General features: G+C 49.8%; 2 protein-coding genes across 9 annotated transcripts in view; both read right to left on the bottom strand.

Annotated features, from left to right (window-relative positions):
- Positions 1-417: 417 nt before the first annotated feature.
- SH3D21 (SH3 domain containing 21) lies at positions 418-14,774 on the bottom strand. Of its 5 annotated transcripts, none has more exons than XM_009000897.5 (16): positions 14,718-14,774; positions 14,468-14,544; positions 14,236-14,299; positions 13,854-13,972; positions 13,536-13,626; positions 13,314-13,369; positions 13,176-13,221; positions 12,930-13,090; positions 12,668-12,754; positions 11,952-11,994; positions 2,421-2,514; positions 2,276-2,328; positions 2,052-2,146; positions 810-1,915; positions 661-724; positions 418-590 (listed from the first exon to the last, which is right to left on the bottom strand). In XM_009000897.5, the coding sequence occupies exons 1-16, from the start codon at positions 14,719-14,721 to the stop codon at positions 519-521; spliced, it is 2,232 nt and encodes a 743-aa protein (XP_008999145.1). In that variant the 5' UTR covers positions 14,722-14,774; the 3' UTR covers positions 418-518. The 5 variants fall into 5 exon arrangements, with proteins under 5 accessions (XP_008999145.1, XP_017830047.1, XP_078187367.1 ...); XM_017974558.4 differs by having other exon boundaries at positions 12,930-13,030; XM_078331241.1 differs by lacking the exon at positions 13,536-13,626.
- Positions 14,775-15,810: 1,036 nt separating this feature from the next.
- Positions 15,811-20,646, bottom strand: part of THRAP3 (thyroid hormone receptor associated protein 3) — a 78,365-nt gene continuing 73,529 nt past the window's right edge. For all 4 annotated transcript variants that reach the window (XM_078331238.1, XM_035250817.3, XM_035250816.3 and 1 more), the window contains 3 exons: positions 19,980-20,178; positions 19,382-19,525; positions 15,811-17,384 (listed from right to left, as the gene is read on the bottom strand). In XM_078331238.1, the coding sequence (XP_078187364.1) occupies positions 17,163-17,384; positions 19,382-19,525; positions 19,980-20,178 (565 nt within the window). In that variant the 3' untranslated portion in view covers positions 15,811-17,162. The remainder of the gene's footprint in view (positions 17,385-19,381; positions 19,526-19,979; positions 20,179-20,646) is intronic.

Genomic DNA, 20,646 nt, shown 5'->3' with positions numbered 1-20,646 from the left:
CATGCGTGCTTGGGCTGGGCGGTGGACTTGACGTCTGCGCCGAGGTGCGTTCAAGCGAGAGGGCAGGAGTCCCTCTGAGCGGACCAGGAGGCCAACTGGGAGGGGTCTGAGCTCGCGAGAAGGCCCGCCCGGCTCCTCCCCGGCGCACAGCTGGATTCCGGAATCCAGGCCGGGCGACACAGCCCGACCCCGCCGGGGCCCCTCCTGCCCGCCATTTCTCCAGCGCGCGGCTGGCGTCCGAAGGAGACACTCTCCTCCGCCCCTCACCATCCGATGGATAAAAATAGCCGCGCGCAGGCCTTGGGAATGGTAATGGGAGCCACATGTTGGCCAGATGTGATCGGCACAGACCGCCCGGAATGCGGAGGCCCAGGCCCTGCCCCCTCGCAGGCCCCGCCCCCAGCGACCAAACCAAGCTGTGCGAAGCAGAATTTACTTTCTCGTGTTTCCCAAAGTCGTGTGCAAGAACGTGGGTGGCCCCAGCCAGGTCGGGCCGCGGCCCCTTCCCAGGCCCGTCCTCAGGAGGTCTGCGTCTGTGCGTGGGTGATGTGCTGGGTCTGGCACTTCTGGGTCCCCTGCATCAGCTGGACCTGGTCGGGAGTGGAGACTGTCAGGGTGCGAACCGCTGCCGGCCCCCTCCCGCCGGGACACACGCCTCACCTCCAGCCGCTGGCGCTTCTCCTTCTCGCTCTTCAGCTCCTCCCAGAGGTCCGTCAGCTTTTTCCTGCAGGCCGAGGTGGAGGTGAGGGGCTGGGCAGGTGAGCGCTGGGGGGGACCCTCCCTTCCACACCCCGCCGCTGCCCACTCACTCCAGCTGCACCCTCATCAGCTCCAGCGCCCTCCTTAGAGACTCCACCTCGCCCTTCAGCATTGTTACATCGACTCCCTCATTCTTGCTTTCCGAGGAGTTTTGTGGGACCAGGGTGGGGAGTGTCAGCATCTTTTGGGAGTCTGGAGGGGGCTTGATAGGACGTGTTTTTTGGGCAAAGACTCCTTCATTAGGGGGCACCTCCTCTTTTGGAGCCACTTCCTCTTTGGGGAGCACCTCTTTTGGGGGTAATTCCTCTTTTGGGGGCACCTCCTCTTTGGAAGCCACTCCCTCTTTGGGGAGCACCTCCTCTCTCAGAGGCCTCTCCTCATTGGGGGGCACCTCCTCTTCAGGAGTCCTCTGGTCTTTGGAAGGTGCCCCCTCTAGAAGAGGGGTAGCCTCTTCCTGGGTGGGGGGCTTCTCTAGGGCAGGCCGGGATGCTGGCCCAGACTTCAACTCAGCCTGGGGTCGGGAGCTGTCCCCTCTAACTAGGGGGCATTTCATCCCGCCCAGGCACCTCTTGGAGGAAGGAGGCTGGAGTGAGGGTGCTGCTGGCCTGTGGACCCTCTCCTGGGCTTGAGCCTCTCTGGCTACAAAGGACTTGACCTTCTGCAGGCCTTCCTCTGGAGAGCAGTGATAGCACTGAGTGTCACTGCTGGTGGACACCTCTTCAGAAAGCTCTGGGGTCAAGACCTTTTCTAGGGTGGGGGCCTCATTGCCCAGAGGGGCCATCTTTGGATCAAGGACTTTATTCATAGGTGGGACTTCTGGGGCAGGAGCCTCTTCCATGGAAAAGAGCCTTTCTGGAATGGAGGATTTGTCTGTAGTTGGGGTCTTCTCTGGGATGGAGTTCTCCGGGACAGAGGTCTTTTCCTCCAGAGTCACCATCTTCTCTGAGGTGGGGACTTTGTCAGGAGCCGGCATCTTTCCCAAGGTGGAGTTCCCTGGGAGGGTCTTCTCTGGGGAGGGGACGCTGTCAGGAGCTGGGATCTTCTTGGAGCTGGGGGCCTTTTCCACAGCTGGGGGCCTCTCTGGGGTGGTGGTCTTGTCCAGCATGGGGGTTCTCTTCACAGAGGGGGCCTTTGCTGGGCTGCTCTGCTCTTCCTCCTGTTGTGATGGGAGGTGAAGTCTCAGCTGAGGTTGAGTCTGGTTCCCCGTGGCCCGGGATGCTTCACCCATGCACACAAGTGTGTGCCCAGCCTCTGCCCAGCACCCCCACTCTCCCATGCCTCCTGACCCTTACCTGGCTGGACACAGAGCGTTGCTGGGGAGTCTGGGTTTTGGATCGCTTTCGGCCAGTGTGGCACGAAGCTCTACTTTGGAAGCCGCCACTGGGGCCTAAGAGAGCAGAACTTCAGGGACCCAAGCCTACTCTGAACCCCCATTTCTTCCCACCTCTGTCCCTCAGCACAGCCACCCCACTCCTGTCCTCCAGGCCTCCCCACACTGGAGGAAGGCAGCCCCTACCTGAGTCTCGGGAGGTGGGCTTCTGACTGTCCCTGCTGGGTGTCCGAGACGTCCTGGAACACATCTTCATCAGGCCCTGGGTGTGGGGCACAGGGAGGGGCATTTCCTTCTACCCTCCTTCCCCCAACCCCATCCTGTTCCTTACTTGGCTTTGCTGGGCCCAGTGGGGGCTGCTGCTAACTTCTTGACTGTAGGGAGGGATGCTTTGGACATCAACTTTTTTGGTTCCTTAATAGGAGCTGGGAAGAGAGAGGCATGGAGCGTTCATCCATCTAACAGTCACTGACCCTGTCTTGTGCTGTGTGCAGGGGACTAGGGGCAGGAGATGACTCTCGGTTGACTCTGTCTCCTGGGACACTGACCACACTCATGCATGGGGAACTGTGGGAGTACCTCAGGGGGACACCCAGCAGATGGTTGTCAGAGAAGGCTCTGCAGGGGAGATGGCTCATGTCCTGGCAGGTTTTTAATCTATACTTTTCTAAAACCTGTCCCTCCGAGCACCCATGGCTCTTCCCTGGTTCAGACTTCATCTCATTCCTGGATTGTGGCAACAACCTTCCCCCTTTCAGTCCACCCTCAGAATTCTTTTTTTTTTTTTTTTTTTTTTGAGACTGAGTCTCACTCTGTCACCCCTGGAGTGCAAAGGCATGATCTTGGCTCACTACAACCTCCGCCTCCCACGTTCAAGGGATTCTCCTGCCTCAGCCTCCCTAGTATCTGGGATTATAGGCACATTGCCACCGCGCCCGGCTGATTTTTGTATTTTTAGTAGAGAAGGGGTTTCACTATGTTGGACAGGCTGGTCTTGAACTCCTGACCTCAAGTGATCAGCCTGCTTCGGCCTCCCAAAGTGCTAGGATTACAGACGTGAGCCCCGGCGCCCGGCCCACCCTCAGGATTCTTTATCTTCTCTCTCATTTACTCCCTGAGAGAGCTCACCTAGTCTTATGAGTTTAATTATCATCAAGTCAGTGACTCCCAAATTTTCATCTCTAGCTCATTCTTCCCTGAGCTCCAGACTCATGTCCAACCTCCCTCTCAATATTTACAGTTGGAGCGCTGGTGGGCATCACACGCTTAACATCCCAAACCAATCTCTTGCTTCCCAACCCGAATGGCCCCTTGAATCCACCCCTTTCCCCATGGTCCCCATCTGGCCCATTTACCCACTTGCTTGAACGACAAATGACTCCCTTTATTTCCTTATGAGGCACATCCAAACCATCAGCACCTCCTGTCCATGCTACTGCCCAAGTATTTCCCGAACCCAGTCACTTGTCACCATCTCCACCACTAAGTGCTCTAGACCAGGTCACCTGTACCTTCACCTGGGTTTTGGCTGTACCCACCCCACCCAGCGTGTGTTCTTTCCACAGCAGCCAGACTGAGTTTATGTTCTACTGGGGAAGCAGACTAAATAAAACGAGTAAAATACATAGTGTGATAGAGAGTTAAGAGTGACTGACAAGACTAGGCAGAAGGGCTGGGTGCAGTGGCTCACACCTATAATCCCAGCACTTTGGGAGGCTGAGGTGAGCGGATCACCTGAGGTCAGGAGTTCCAGACCAGCATGGGCAACATAGTGAAACTCTGTCTCTACTAAAAGTACAAAAATTAGCTGGGTGTGGTGGTGCACGCTTGTAGTTGCAGCTACTGGAGGGGCTGAGGCAGGAGAATCGGTTGAACCTGAGAGACAGAAGTTGCAGTGAGCCGAATCACACCATTGCACTCCAGCCTGGGCAACAAGAGTGAAACTCTGTCTCAAAAAAAAAAAAAGAGAGAGAGAGAGAGAGAAAGAGCTGAAGCCAGAAAGGCAAAGGGAGGGCAGCTCTGCTATGTAGCTGCTATGCCTGGGGCCTGTGATGTGAAGTCTGGGCCCTGGGCTCTGCTCCCTCAGCTCACCACAGGCCCAAAGCTCAGTACCACACAGCAGTGCCACATTTCTTCAGGAGGGCTGAAGCAGCCTCTAGTGGGTCGTGTTCTCTGGCTACAGGCAGAAGTAAAAGCAAATTCTCGGCCAGGTGTTGTGGCTGATGCCTGTAATCCCACCACTTTGGGAGGCTGAGACAAGTGGATCACCTGAGGTCAGGAGTTCGAGACCAGCCAGGCCAACATGGTGGAACCTCATCTCTACTAAAAATACAAAAAATTAGCTGGGCATGGTGGCACATGCCTGTAATCCCAGCTACTCAGGAGACTAAGGCAGGAGAGTTCCCTGAACCCAGGAAGCAGAAGTTGCGGTGAGCTGAGATCACGCCATTGCACTCCAGCCTGGGTAACAAGAGCAAAACTCATCTCAAAAAAAAAAAAAAGAAAAGAAAAGAAAAAAAGAAATAGGCACATGATACTGGCAAAAGACCAATAAAAAAAAAAAAAGAAAGAAAAGAAAAGAGGCCGGGCACGGTGGCTCAAGCCTGTAATCCCAGCACTTTGGGAGGCCGAATCACGAGATCAAGAGATCGAGACCATCCTGGTCAACATGGTGAAACCCCGTCTCTACTAAAAATACAAAAAATTAGCTGGGCATTGTGGCGCGTGCCTGTAATCCCAGCTACTCAGGAGGCTGAGGCAGGAGAATTGCGTGAACCCAGGAGGCGGAGGTTGCGGTGAGCCAAGATCGCACCATTGCACTCCAGCCTGGGGAACAAGAGAGAAACTCCATCTCAAAAAAGAAAAGGGAAAAGAAAAGAAATAAGTACATGAAAATATGCTCAGCTTCATTAGCCATCAGAGAAATGCAAATCAAAACCACAATGAGATACCCCTTCATACCCACTAGGACTGTTTCATTAAAAAAATAACAAAAAGAACTGAGTGAAGGGGCTCACATCTGTAATCATAGTATTTTGGGAGGCCAAGGGAGGAGGATCACTTGAGCACAGGAGTTCAAAATCAGCCTGGGCAACATAGCAAGACCTTTTCTCTACAATAAATTTAAAAACTAGCCAGGTATGGTGGTACACACCCATAGTCCTAGCTACTCGGGAGGTTGAGGTGGGAGGATCACTTGAGCCCAGGGTTTGAGGCTACAGTGAGCTCTGATTGTGCTACCACAGTCTAGCTTGGGCAACAGAACAAGACCCTATCTCTCCAAAAGAAAAGAGTATACTATGAAAAACTTTATGCAAATAATTAGAAAATTTAGATAAAGTAGATAATTTAAAACATGTAACTCCACAACTGATTCAAGAATTTTGCCCAGATGTTTCTTTAACTATTAAAGTCAAGAAGTTGTTTAAATCTTAAGAAAAACTAGAATAATATTACAACAATATAAAAAGATAATAAACCATGATTAAGTCGGACTTATCCCAGGAAGGCACAAGTGGTTTGAAATTTCTGCAAATGTCATTCATCACATTGACAGATTAAAGGTAAGGGCCGAGCACAGCAGCTCACCCCTGTAATCCCAGCACTTGGGAGGCTGAAGTGGGAGGATGGCTGAGGGCCAGGAGTTTGAGAGGAGCCTAGGCATAAAGGCCCTGCCTCTACAAAAAAATTAATATATTAGCTGGGCATGGTGGCACATGCCTGTAGTCCCAGCTACTTGGGAGGCTGAGTGAGGAGGATCACTTGAGCCAGGACTTTGAGGTTACAGTGGGTGATGATCATACCATTGCACTCCAGCATGAGTGATGGAGTAAGACTCTGTTTCAAAAACAATAAGTACAAAAATGTAATAACCTATATGATCATTTCAAAACATTCAGATAAATTGAGAAAATTCTACACTCATTTATTGTAAAAATTCTAAGTAAAACAGAAACAGAACCTTACTCGGCCTGACAAAAAGATACCTACAAACTGCCTAGGCGAACATCGTTGGTAAAAGGGAAAACTGGGCCAGGCGCAGTGACTCACGCCTGTAATCCCAGGACTTTAGGAGGCCAAGGTGGGCAGATCACAAGGTCAGGAGATTGAGACCATCCTGGCCAACATGATGAAACCCTGTCTCTACTGAAAATACAACAATTAGCTGGTCGTGATGGCAGGCACCTGTAGTCCCAGCTACTCGGGAGGCTGAGGCAGGAGAATGGCCTGAACTTGGGAGGCAGAGGTTGCAGTGAGCCAAGATCACACCACTGCACTCCAGCCTGGCGACAGAGCGAGACTCTGAAATAAAAGGGGAAACTAGGCCAGGCACAGTGACTCACAGCCGTAATCCCAGCACTTTGGGAGGCAGAGGCAGGAAAATCACTTGAGGCCAGAAGTTTGAGACCAGCCTGGCCAACATGGTGAAACCCGTCTCTACTAAAAATACAAAAAAAATTTAGCCAGATGTGGTGGTGTACACCTGTAGTCCCAGCTACTCTGGAGGCTGAGGCAGGATAATTGCTTGTAGGCAGAGGTTGCAGTGAGCCAAGACTGTGCCACTGCATTCCAGCCTAGGTGACAGAATGAGACTCTGTCTCAAAAGAAAAAAAGGGGAAACTAGATTCAAAATCTGGAACATGACAACGATGTTCACCCTCACTACTTCTCTTCAATTCTTCTATTGTATGAGATCCCAATTATTACAATACATTAATAAAATGAAATTAAAAGGCGGGAGTCAAGAGAATGAAACAAAATTATTATTCACAAATGACATGTCTGTCTTCATAGAAAACTTATAAGAATCTACAAATGAAGGCTAGGCACTGTGGCTCACGCCTGTAATCCCCGCACTTTGGGAGGCCAAGGTGGGTAGATCACCTGAGGTTGGGTCAGGAGTTGGAGGAGACTAGCCTGACCAACATGGAGAAACCCTGTCTCTACTAAAAAATACAAAATTAGCAGGGTGTGGTGGCACATGCCTGTAATCCCACCTACTTGGGAGGCTGAAACAGGAGAATCACTTGAACCTGGGAGGCAGAGGCTGCAGACAGCCAAGATTGAACCATTGCACTCCAGCCTGGGCAATGAAGAAGGAAACTCCTTTTCAAAGAAAAAAAAAAGAATCTACAAATAAATTACTAAAAATAATCAGAGTTTGTTTTGCCCTTGTTGCCCAGGCTGGAGTGCAAAGGCGCATTCTCGGCTCACCGCAACCTCTACCTCCTGGGTTCAAGTGATTCTCCTGCCTCATACCTCCCAAGTAGCTGGGATTACAGGCATGTGCTACCACGTCCAGCTAATTTTTTGTATTTTTAGTAGAGACGGGGTTTCACCATGTTGGCCAGGATGGTCTTGATCTCTTAACCTTGTGATCCACCCGCCTCGGCCTCCCAAATTGCTGGGAGTACAGGCGTGGGCCACTGCGCCTGGCCAGATTTTTTTTTTTTTTTTTTTTTTTGAGACAGTCTTGCTGTGTTGTCCAGGCCGTAAGTGCAGTGACGTGATCTCGGCTCACTCCAACCTCTGCCTCCCAGGTTCAAGCAGTTCTCTGCCTCAGCCTCCTGAGTAGCTGGGATTACAGATGGCCGCTACTACGCCTGGCTCACTTGAGTATTTTTAGTAGAGACGGGGTTTCACCATGTTGGCTAGGCTGGTCTCAATCTCCTGACCTTGTGATCCACCTACGTCGGCTTTCCAAAGTGCTGGGATTATAGGTGTGAGCCACTGCACCTGGCCAATAATCAGAGTTTATACAAAAAACAGTGCGTTTCTACTTCTTGCAATAAACAGAAGAATGTCTATTTTTTTTAAAGACACAAAACTCTGAGATATCTAAGAATATCTAGGAATAAACCTTATGAAAATTATAGTTTTATGTATAAAACTAAGCCAGGCACCATGGCTCATGCCTCTAATCCCAGCACTTTGGGAGGCCAAGACAGGAGAACTGCTTGAGCCCAGGAGTTCAAGACCAGCCTGGGCAACACAGTGAGACTCCATCTCTACAAAAAATTAAAAGATTAGCGGCACATGCTAGCTTTTGCCTGTAGTCCCAGCTACTCAAGAGGCTGAGGCAGAAGAATCACTTGAGCCCAGGAGGTTGAAGCTGCGATGAGCTACAATGGCCACTGCACTCCAACCTGGGTAACAAAGGCCCAGTGACCCTTTCTCAAAAAAACCCCTGGCCAGGCGCAGTGGCTCATGCCTGTAATCCAAACAGTTTGGGAGGCCAAGGCAGGTGGATTGCCTGAGCTCAGGAGTTCAAGACTAGCCTGGGTAACACAGCAAAACCCCGTCTCTACTAAAATACAAAAGAAATTAGCCGGGCATGGCGGTGTGTGTTTCTAGTCCCATCTACTCTGGAGGCTGAGGTAGGTGAATTGAGGAGGTAGAGATTGCAGTGAACTGAGATCACGCCACTGCACTCCAGCCTGGGCGACAGAGAGAGACTGTCTCTAAAAAACAAACCCCAAAATTGTATAAACTCACATGTAGAAAATGATAAACAATGTGGAATAATCGATTGTCCATAGGGAAAAGGGTATAATTGTATCACTCATTAAAATCACTGCTACATGGATAAAAGCACTAATATGAAAAGCAACATTTTAATGCCTAGCTAATTTTTTTTTTTTTTTTTTTGTATTTATAGTAAAGACTGGGTTTCTCCATGTTGTCCAGGCTGGTCTCGAACTACTGACCTCAAGGGATCTGCCCGCCTCAGCCTTCCAAGTGCTGGGATTAAAGGCATGAGCCAGTGTGCCTGGTAGGGAATGATTTCTTAAAAAAGAAACCTGCTAACCATTAAGGATAAGATTGATATATTTTTTTTCCATCAAAATTAAGAACTTCTATTAATCAAAAAACGCTTTTTGAAAAATTATGAAAAGCTGGGCATGGTGGTGCGTACTTGTAGTCTCAACTACTCAGGAGGCTGAGGCAAAAGGACTGCCGGGGCCTGGAACTGCTGTTCAAGGTTGCAGTGCACTATGATTGCACCTGTGAATAGCCACTACACACCAGCCTGGGCAAGATGGTAAGACTGTCTCTTAAAAAAAAATAATAATCAGCCAGGGACAGTGGCTCATGCCTGTAATTCCAGCACTTTGGGAGGCTGAGGCGGGTGGGTCACGAGGTCAGGTGATTGAGACCATCCTGGCCAACATGGTGAAAATACAAAAATTAGCTGGGTGTGGTGGCAGGCGCCTGTAGTCCCAGGTACTCAGGAGGCTGAGGCAGGAAAATCGTTTAAACCCAGGAGGCAGAGGTTGCAGTGGGCCGAAATTGCGCCACTGCATTCCAGCCTGGCCAGAGACTCCACCTCAAAAAAATAAGAAAATAATGGAGACCACTCAGAGATAAAATAAATACTGTCAACATGTATACCCAAAAGGATTGGTATTCAGAATATATAAAGAACTCCTACAAATTATTAGTAACCTGGGAAATGCATATTAAGTCCACAAATGAGATACTACTTTTTACCTACTAGATTCACAAAAATAGCAAAATCTGATAACATCAAGTGTTAAAGACATCTCAGTCAATAGGCTCTTACTTAACACACTGATGGCAGAGTGTTAAAGTGTACAATCACTTTGAAAATCAATTTGACTTTATCTCAGAAAAGTTGAACATTCACACGCAATCTAATCCAGCAATGCTACTCCGAGGATGATTCCCTAGAGCAGCTGTTGTTTCTGTATTCCAGGAGACAGACTTAGGAATATTCACAGCAGCACTATGTGCAATAATAAAAAACTAGAGGCTGGGCACGGTGGCTCACACCTGTAATTCCAGTACTTTGGGAGGCTGAGGTGGGCAGATCACCTGAGGTCAGGAGTTCGAGACCAGACTGGCTGACACGGTGAAACCCTGTCTCTACTAAAAATATAAAATTAGTTGTGCATGATGGTGCATCCTGTAATCTCAGCTACTCAGGAGGCTGAAACAGGAGAATCGCTTGAACCCAGGAGGCAGAGGTTGCAACAAGCTGTGATCTCACCACTGTACTCCAGCCTGGGTGACAGAGTGCGACTGTCTCAAAACAAAAACTAAAAAACCTAGAAGCCACAAAATATCCAACAAAAATGCAAAAATGTCCAACATCAGGAGGAAACCAGAAACATAAATTGCAAATTCCCTAAAGGGATATTATACAGCAGAAAAAAATAAATGTACCACATCTACACATAACATGGAAGAATCTTAGAAACATAATGGTGATTAAAAACAGCAAGTCTCAACCTGGCATGGTGGGTCACTCCTGTAATCCTAGCACTTTGGGAGGCCAAGGCGGGCAGATTGCCTGAGCTCAGGAGTTTGAGACCAGCCTGGGCAACACGGTGAAACTCCATCTCTACTAAAATACAAAAAATTAGCCGGGTGTAGCAGCAGGCACCTGTAGGAGGAGGCTGAGGGAGCATTGCCTGAACCTGCGAGGTGGAGGTTGCAGTGAGCTGAGATGACACCACTGCACTCCAGCCTGGGTGACAGAGTAAGACTCCATCTCAAAAGCAAAAAAAAACCCCAGCAAGTCTCAGAAGACTATAAACATGCTATCATTTTTATGAAGCTCAAAACAACGAATTTAGTGATATAGTGTTTAGACACATACTTTTTTTTCTTTTTTTTTTTTCTAGACACATACTTTTGTAAGAAAACTTAAAAACTTGGCTGGGCACAGTGGCTTATGCCTATAATCCCAGCACTTTGGGAGGCCGAGGCGGGTGGATCACCTGAGGTCAAGAGATCGAGACCATCCTGGTCAACAAGGTGAAACCCCATCTCTACTAAAAATACAAAAATTAGCTGGGCATGGTAGTGCTCGCCTGTAATCCCAGCTACTCGGGAGGCTGAGGCAGGAGAATTGCTTGAACCCAGGAGGCCGAGGACGCGGTGAGCAGAGATTGTGCCATTGTACTCCAGTCTGGTTAGCAACAGTGAAACTCCGTCTCAAAAAAAAAAAAACTTAAAAACTCAGGGGAATCATAACCATAAAATTTAAGACAGTGATTACCTCTGGGGTGAGGGAAGTGGCAGAATGGGAAAGAGGAGAAAGACACAAAGTGTAGGCAATGTTCTAGTCCTTAGGTTTGCGTGACATACTATGGGTGCTCATGGGTGTTAAATTTTTTTTTTTTTTTTTTTTGAGACAGAGTGTCGCTCTGTCACCTAGGCTGGAGTACAGTGGTGTAATCTCAGCTCACTGCAACCTCCCCCTTCCTGGTTCAAGTGATTCTCCTGCTTCAGCCTCCTGAGTTGCTGGGATTACAGGCATGTGCCACCACATCTGGCTAACGTTTGTATTTTTAGTAGAGATGGGGTTTCGCCATGTTGGCCAGGCTGGTCTTGAACTCCTGACCTCAGGTGATCCACCTGCCTTGGCCTCCCAAAGTGCTAGGATTACAGGTGTGAGCCACTGTGCCCAGCCCAGGGGCGTTAAATTATATAACATATGTGTTATATATATTTTTGACATGTCAAATATTACATTAAATGATAAATTAAAAGGCATCCCCACTGATACACAGAGCTATTCACTGACACATAAGACATGTGAACATACAGTCTCATTTGTGTGCAAAGATTTATATGTTTCCTTCAAAATGAAACAAATCTATACCCATCAATAACCACATTCTCAAGACACACAGAGAAACATTGACATATTAACACACACACAAATTGACCCACACATTGATTCACATACATTCCTACCCAGCTCTTGACCCACAGGTGAGGGGACTCTATGGGGGAGTACTGGACCACTGGGGTGCTGTGGGTGTTTAGGGGCAACTGGACTGGTGGGTCTCCCAGAGAACACTCCCCAATCCCGGGATCCCCGGACACGCACCTGATTCCTGAGATACCATTTTCCGTGGGACTAGCTTCTTGATCTATGCAGAAAAGAAGCAAAGGTTGAGCATCCCTAATCTAAAAATCAGAAATCCAAAATGCAGGCTGGGTGTGGTGGCTCACACCTATAATCCCAGCACTTTGGGAGGCCGAGGAGAGTGGATCACTTGAGGTCAGGAGTTTGAGAGCAGCCTGGCCAACATGACAAAAATCCCGTCTCTACTAAAAATACAAAAATTAGCCAGACATGGTGGCATGCACCTGTAACCCAAGTACTCGGGAGGCTGAGGCAGGAGTTGCTTGAACCTGGGAGGCGGAGGTTGCAGTGACCAGCGATCCTGCCATTGCACTCCAGCCTGGGTGATAGAGCGAGACTCCGTCTCAAAAAAACCCCAAAAATCCAAAATGCTCCAAACTCTGAAAGTTTGTGAGTGCCAACATTATGCCTCAAGTGGAAAATTCCACACCCAACCTAACTTACCTGTCAGGTCTCAGTCAAAACTTTGTTTCATGCACAAAATTATTAAAAATACTATATAAAATTACCCTCAGGCTATGGTTTAAGGTGTATATGAAACATAAATGAATTTCGTGTTTAGGTTTGGGTCCCATTCCCAAGCTTTATTCTTTTTTTCTTTTCCTTTTTTTTTTTTTTTTTTTTTGAGACGGAGTCTTGCTCTTGACCCTGCCACCTGTACTTGGCTCTGTACTTACTGGGGGTGATGGGAGTACGAAGTTGTCTGGAAAAACTCCTCTTCGTCCTTGACATTCTCCTTCCCACCAGCCCTTATCCCCTGTGGTCTGGGAAAGAAACATGCCGGTAGAGAGGTAAGCCAGGTCCCCCAAGGTCCTTTCTGGCATCCCACTCCTTATAGATATAATTTCAACATTTATTTTAGACTCGGGGGTACATGTGCAGGTCCATCCATCCCAACACCCCCTTCCCTGGGCCCTCCCTGCCCTGTTCTTCTCACACCTTGCTTAGTACTTTCACCACGTCGCCCCTCCGCAGAGCCAACTCATCTGGGGCCTCAGGCTGGTAGTCAAACAGGACTCTGTAGGCCTCAGGGTGGGAGACTGGGAAGAGGTCAGTCCACTGTCCTCTGTAGCCAAGCTTCCTGCATCTGTCAGCAGCCCCTGCCTCCATCAGCCTAGCTGGCCCCCCCAAGTCCCAACCTTGGGAGTAGCTGAGGGGTGGGGGATCCTTTGGCTGGGTGCTCACCTGTCTGCAGGTAGTCTGGAGGGCAGTCATATGTCAGGCTGCTCAGCTAGTGGGGGAAGGGGCAAGGAGGAACCAGATGAGTCTTCAACCACCCCAAGAGGAACTCACCACCTCTATGCCCACTTTGAGCCAACTTACCTTGGGAGGCCGCTGGGGATCAGGGCTGACTGAAGGCATGTCTGGGTTATCAAGGCCTGGTGGGGGACAGTGAGGTTAGGGAGGGTGCTAATTCACAGGTTAGGTCATGGGAGAGGGTCAAAGGGGTTACAAGGTCAGGATATGTGGCTCATGCCACTGGAAGGTCATTGGAGAGTGCAGTCTGGTCCCAGGAGTCACAGGGTCACAGGGTCGAGGTCTCACTTGGGGGCCCAGTGTCCAGCAATTCCACAAAGTTGGATGGGAAGGCTCCCAGCTGCCCGTTCTTCTTCCCCAGCCACCAGCCGTCCTCAATCTGGGGAGGGGGCAGGACGCAGGGGCATCTGGTTCTGCCCTAAGGGTCTCTAGAATAATCTTCCCCCCTTGGTTCTGCCCAAGGGCTCCCTCCTCCCTTGCTCTCCGGCTTCTCCATGTCTGCGCCATCACCATTCCCACCGTACACACCCTCACCTTCCACCCCGCTCACTCGGGAGACGTGGTTCATCATCTTCCCTCAAATAGTCCCATCACCTCACCCCTCACCTCCTTTATCATTTCTACGATCTCCCCAGCTTGCAGCTTCAGCTCGTCCGCCTGCTCTGGGCTGTAGTTGAAGTTCACTTTGCACCATCTTTGGGGGCCCGGCAATTTGGCAGGATGACCTAGCACCAGACAATAGCGGGGGAACTCGAGCCGGATGCCCCAGTACGCGGAGTTGGGGGAAGCTCTGGGGTCGCGCGAGCAGGCTTTGCTACCTCCAGCCCCGCCCCAGGGAGGAGCATTGTACTCGAGAACCAATCACAGACCGCAGAGCGGCCCCGAGGCCCCGCCCAGGTACGCCCCCGTCGCCAAGAGGTGGAGGCGCCAGGGTCGCAAGGGTTCCGCGCGCCCGCCCACCGGCCCTGGCTCCGACCCTTGAGCTTACTTCGGCGGCGCGCGCAGCGCGGTCTCCGCGCCTCTCCGGAGCCCCGCAGGGTCTTTGGGATCTCCTGGGAATGAAGCACCGGGAGGGCGCTCTCAGCTCTCGGTGGGGGGCGCACGCTGAGACCCCCAGCCCGCCCCTGGCTCGGCCTCACCTGCACCGGGCGCTCGGGGAAAAGGCCCTGGAGGCACCCCAGCCCTCGGTGAAGCCAGCCCCGCGCGGGCCCCCAGCCCACCTGCCAGACCAAGTCTTCGGGCGCCAGACTCAGCTCGTCCTCCTTCTGCGCGCGGTATCCGGCCAGGACCAGGACCTCTGCGGGCGGAGGACAGGGCCGGTGCGCGGCTCAGAAAGGCCCAGGTGTAGCAACCTGGCCAGGGCGGGCGTGTCCCCAGGCACCGTAGAGGGCAGCGGGAGTTGGGGGTGGTGTGGGCTGTTACCGTGTCCACGGTTGCCCAGGGAAGCCACCTCAAACCCCCTGCACTTACCCATAGCTTCCGGGGCGCCCTCCACAGCCTGGCAGCTCCTGCTGGCGGCCGAGTACTGGGCTCACGCAGGGTGCGACGGGCAGCGAGACTGTAGGGCAAAGGAGGCGTAGCCGCCAGCCGATAGGTCGGGCCAGGTGCTGGGAGTGGGTGTGGAGAGGGGGCGGCCCAGCTCAGCAGGTTAGGCCCCCGACCCCGGGGTGAGGACTCCAGGGTCTCTCGCCTGTGCAGCTGTCAGAGCTCCATCGCAGGCTCTTCCCGCCCACCTAAATTTTAGGCCAGCCGCCTCTCCCTTTCGCTCAGGTTTTGCCCGAAGGCTCCCAGCTACAATTTGCAGAGCCTTCCCAGGCCCACCTTCTCCCAGCTCTCAAGCTTTTAGCTTCAGGGGAAAAGGTGGGGAGAGGCAAATACCAGGGTGGGGCCCCCAAGCAGGTAGCAACCGCTCTAAACCGGCCCTAAGTGAACGAGATGGCTGCCCTTGTACCAGCAATAGGTTTGCTTTCCTACACGGCATCCTCTGGCGTACCCACCCTCTACCCCCATATAGGAAGAAGACAGCAAAGACCCCCCTGCTTTGGGGCCACAGAGGTCTAGTTTGGTTTCAGGAAACACCTCCAGATTCTCTCTGGGAGTTAGGCAAGGAGAGTGAACTTGGCGAGCTTCCAAGGTTTCTGCTCATAGTCGAGCCCCAGCCGGCAGGAGTCTGAATGTTAGGACCCACCTAAGGCCAGTCCCATGTGGGATACACTCTTTCAGGTAGAACTACTAACCACATCCGTTGACCCCTGCCCCACTACGAAGGAAGCCAAAGTCCTTGCCTATGACGCCAGTGGAAAAAAATTTCTCCTGGGGTGTCCAAGGTACACAATGAAGCAAAAAAACTGGGGTGGGAATGAAACTCCTCCCAGAACAACTGTCTGGGACGCCTGAGGACAGGGCTGAACAACAGCCTGCACCCAGCCCCACAGGCCCTTCATCTTTCAGATTTCCTGAAACTGCTGTGGGAGGTTATCTACCACCCCCATCACAGACACTGACACAGACAGACACACACTCACACTCCCCCCCCCCCCCGCGTGACAATGAACAGAACCCATTTACATCTGCCACTTCATTTATTTTATTTGCAGGAGGAGTTGAAACAAATTTTAAGGGAGATTTTCATTTTCCCCCTAAACATGAATCATTCAAGTAAAACCAACTTAACTATAGAAATGTAGCAAAGTAAGGGGAAAGCAGCACAACAACCCAAGAGGCAAAGGCTGGGGGGAAGAGGTGGGTGCAGTCTGCATATAACATATGCATAAACGCCTTATGATTCACCTGCTCAGGACCGCCTCCCCAGAAGGCAAGCACAAGGGCCCATTTTAAGAGGACGTTTCCCCCCAAACATCTGAGAATGCTTCAACTTAAACAGCTTAAGGTTAAAAAGACAAAAAAAAAAAAAAAAAAAACTAACCAAAGAAACCCAAAAAAACCCCATGAACCACCCAGCCATAACCACCTTCCTTAATTGATCATAGGAGTTTCTTTTCATTTTATAAAAAGATTAATAAAAAATATTGAAAAAATTATTTTCTCATCTTGTATTTGTAAAGATAATAGAATTCCTAAGTTTCTTAAAAAACAGACCAGACACTGCCCTCGTTTCCACCCCGGTGCTGGGAGGATCAGCAGGACTAGAAAGTTTGGGATACTGGAGCTGCTGGTGGAGAATGGAAGTCCAGCCCAAAAGGTATCAGGAAACAGGGCTCAGAGCACGTGAGGTGTGGTTAGGAGCAACTCCACGTGATACATGGCTGCGCAGAAAAGGGGAACACAAGGTGGTCAGAAAGGCCTTAAACTCCTCCTTGACATACAAAACCGGTTTTTACAAAGATCCAGGCAGTTTGGTCCCAAACTGAGGTGAACACTTCAAAGTTTATTCACATGCTTTGTTTTCGCTTTTAAGAATCAAAGTTTCCCAAATTAAATGTTTCTAATATTACTACATATGCCTAAAAAAAGAAAATTAAAAAAGCGGGGCTTTTAAAATCAGGACAGGGGAGAAGAGATTTAAAATCATCAAATTAGTTCTCTTAGCTCGAAATGAAATGAAATTAAGAACAAACTGTTGGTTTCTAATAGGAAACAAAAATCCAAGCATTGCTCTCCCACCCTACCCCTGCCCCCACCCCACACACCAACAACAAATGAGAAAAACAGCTAAAGCCCAATGCGTTGTGTTCTGCTCAAGAGCTGGGCCTGACCCCCAGGATCCACGGCCAGCCTCCTCTGTCCAGTGGGAGGCAGCGCCAGGGATGCCTTCTGTGGTGGTACAATCTGCATGGCTGGTGGGGGGTGGGGGCAGGATTTTCAGAATCTGCTTGAGGTTCCTCTGTCTTGCTTGTCGCCAGCCATCTTCCCAGCGCCTCTCCCCCCGGGCAGAAATCCCGTCACGAGTGGCCCCTACTCGGTTGCAGGCTGTAAATTGTCCTTCTCTTCTCGGTTCTCTGTCCCACTCTCGTCGTCTTCAATTTCCCCTTCCTCCCCACTGAACTTGTCATGGGCCCACTTGGGGCTGGTACTTGATTTCCGGAACATGAACCGGCCCCGACCCCGAGGAAAGGCTCCTCGGCCCCGGCCCCGGCTCACCCACTTCTCACTGCCTTCACCTTCACGGTCATCATGCTGAGGGGAAAGAAAATTGCCATCAGTGCCAGAGTGAACAAGATGTGACCAGAGCTCTCTTCTCTGCACCCACTCCAATGTGCCTTTTCTAAAAGAACCTGTGGCCTAACCCAGCCTTTTGCTCCTTTTCTGCACGTCTCGCTGTCCCCCACTCCAAAAATGCCTGTGGTTCAGATCCACGAGAATATCAGTTGGGTGATTTAGGAATTCTAAAGTACCAGCTTGGCCATTATAATGATGACAAGGATGATTCACTGAGCATTACCCTCAATAGTTTAAGAAAAATAAAAAATTCACTGAGCACTGAAGTAAGACACTTATATACTATCTCATTTAATCCTCACATCTAACCTATCATTATCACCTCCCACTCTGCAAATGAGGAAACAGCTCAGGAACCTTAAGCAACTCCATATGATTTAATATATCCTCTCTCAAAGGATAAGTTTGAGAGCCAATCACAACAAAACATGAAACTCTATGTGAACTGGGTTGTTCAACAGCTAAGAAAGGAGGCAATGTGGCCAGGCGCAGCGGCTCACGCCTATAATCCTAGCACTTTTGGGAGGCCAAGGCAGGCAGACTGCCTGTGCTCAGGAGATTGAGACCAGCCTGGGCAACACGGTGAAACCCTGCCTCTCCTAATATATATATTATCCAGGTGTGGTGACGTGCACCTGTAGTCCCAGCTACTCAGGAGGCTGAGGCAGGAGAATTGCTTGAACCCAGGAGGCGGAGGTTGCAGTGAGCCGAGATTGTGCCACTGCACTCCAAATGCTCAGACTCCAATACTGGGGCTCTTCCTAACCCTCCACCTTCACATTCTCATTTTTTATCTACCCTGTTTTATACAAGGAGGCAATGTGATCTTTTTTTTTTTCACCTAGTTCAATGAAAGTATTAACCTACATTTCAAACAATTCTTGCTCTGACAATCTCATGAGACAGAAGGAGGAATTCAATCAATGATTAAGAAAGCATTTTGAAAACCAGCAGTCATTCCTCATCAGCCTCATGACTTCAGAGTCTAAACCATCCCCCACACAAGCTAGGGCCTTAGGCTTTTGGAGCTCAGCTCAGAAGTGTCACCTTCTTCGGATGATGGCTACTTGTTCACATTAAATGAATCAGGCTGGCAGTGCTCTTTCAGGTGGCAGTTGGGGGCATGGGAGAAGGCCTTTAATCCTTCCCCTACAGTAGTCCCACCACTCTAGCACCTAACCTTGGCCCAACCAACTACAATTCCCAGAGTTAAGTTCAAAGGCCCTCTAAGTAGCCTCAAAGCAGCTTCCAGCAGCAGCAAACCTAAAAAAAGGATGGTGGGCATGCACAGCCATCCACACACAACCTGTTTCCTAGGTGTCCAACTGACAATACAGACCCATTCTAGCCATTCTGGCAAGTGATGGAGACTCAGCTGCTCCTGTACCCTAGAGATAACCCTCATAGCCCCACCTGCTTGGATCTTAGCCTGCTGTTACATACCAAGGCCAAGAGCACTCACTCATGGCCAGCACTACAGCCTATAAAGTCCTAATCTGAGGGAGGCCCAGAGTGTATGCAAATGATCAACAGCCTAGATGAGAGACATCCCTTTCTTCAAAGAAATCCTGAGCTGTTGCTGTCATTCTTGCGTGAAGGAGTGGCAGAGAGGGACAGCAGCAACAGCAAAGGGTTATGGTTCTATCCACAGGAATGGGGGAGGCGGAGGTTGGTGGTGGGTGAGCAGTAAAACAAGTTCGCAAACTAAAAAGGCAAGACCAATGCTTCTTGCTTATCTTGGAATCCATAAACATCTTCAATAGACAAACAGACCGTAACTGCCTCTCTAGAGGACACCCATCTAGTTAGCACTATGCAAGTACACATGCCCCAGTACACTATTCCTGCACATACATTTAATTGCAGTTTTGGACAAACCAATTAAGGCCTGGTAGCAGCTACTGTGTGTGTCAAAGGCCCTCTGACCCTCCTTCCTGGTTATTCCAGACACATACCAAGTAATATTTCTTGCTTTTGGGTGTGTACTCTGGGTCCCACTCCTCTTCCCGGTTTCTTTTTTGAAAATCGTTATTGCTGTTGTTGTTATTGTTCCCGGAGTAGTTGCCTCTGCCCCAGCCTCTTCCTCTGGCTCGAAATTGCTATTGCAATAAATGAGGGAAAAAGGAACAAAGGATCATGCCAGGAATGGAAACAAACCTCCCTGCTTTCTGTTCGAATACTTTTCTGGCATGGAATAGGCAGCTATCTTCCAGACATATACTGGGCAGCTGATTTCCAGCCATTTCCTTTCTCATCTCAAGTCTGTAGCCTACACAGAGGATAAACCTGCCCCAAGGGCCTCCCTACAAACAGCAGGAGTCAAGGTAAGTGGGGAAGTTCTGAAGCTGTGAGGCTGTCTAGCTAAGTGATTATGAACAGATAAGTAACTAAAAATGGAAAGGCCAGGAAATGTGGGAAGGAGAACCAAAGATTCCAGGGTCTTTGGGTTGGATTACTTATGTCAGAGGCAACAAAATTGGTATTCTGATGAAACATAATCAGAACTGACAGAAGCAAAGGGCTTAGAGAAAAGGGGAGAGGGGAGGGTCTTACAAAGGTTCCTCGAGCTCTGCCACCTCCTCTTTCACTTGGACCCACAAAGTCTTTGGTCCCCAGTCTTGATTTGTCAAAGCCTGTGGTGCTCTCCTCTCTTTCCTCTGTCTCTTCAGTGTACTCTTCTGCTTTGTAGGAGTGAGATGACTGGGAGGAAGAGGAGGAGGATCTTGACCTGTCTCTCGCTCTCCGGTGCTTCCTGTGCAAAGAGAAGAGCCAGAATAATCAATCATCTTCTAGGGGACACTGGTTGGCTGGGGCCTCATGGATAAGCACACAGCAATCAGAAATGTGCTGGTGGTAAAGAAACCGACAAAGAGTAACCTTATAAAACCAGCTCACCCCCAACCTACCCACCCAAGATACTTCCTCTCAATTCTGTCAGTCATGTTTAGTGACACAACTATGTCTGAGTCTGTGATAAACATGTGACATACACAGGAGCAGGAACAAATCATAATCCATGGCCTCCAGTAGCTCAGTCTAAGATACAGGTATGAATTAGTAAGGGAGAAGGAAACTAACACTATATTAAGAGCTCCAATGTATCTTGTACTGGGCCAGAAGCTCTGTATATTAACATCTGTTAGTGCTTTCTATTAATTTTATTTCTCATAGGAATGCTACCTGGCTTATAGGATTCTCTAAATAAACAATGTATTTAAAC

Source organism: Callithrix jacchus, chromosome 7, assembly GCF_049354715.1.
Source record: "Callithrix jacchus isolate 240 chromosome 7, calJac240_pri, whole genome shotgun sequence".
NCBI classification, from domain to species: Eukaryota; Metazoa; Chordata; class Mammalia; order Primates; family Cebidae; genus Callithrix; species Callithrix jacchus.
The sequence above is the reverse complement of the archived record's forward strand: the minus strand, read 5'-3'. Positions and strand labels throughout refer to the sequence as shown.

What these genes read in the sequence shown, in the direction of transcription:
- SH3D21 (XM_009000897.5), bottom strand. An exon ending in TCGTACTCCCATCACCCCCA is followed by an intron (nt 11,995 to 12,667) that starts GTAAGTACAGAG and finishes TTTTCTGCATAG; the next exon opens with ATCAAGAAGCTAGTCCCACG. An exon ending in GCCCACCTCCCGAGACTCAG is followed by an intron (nt 2,147 to 2,275) that starts GTAGGGGCTGCC and finishes CTGCTCTCTTAG; the next exon opens with GCCCCAGTGGCGGCTTCCAA.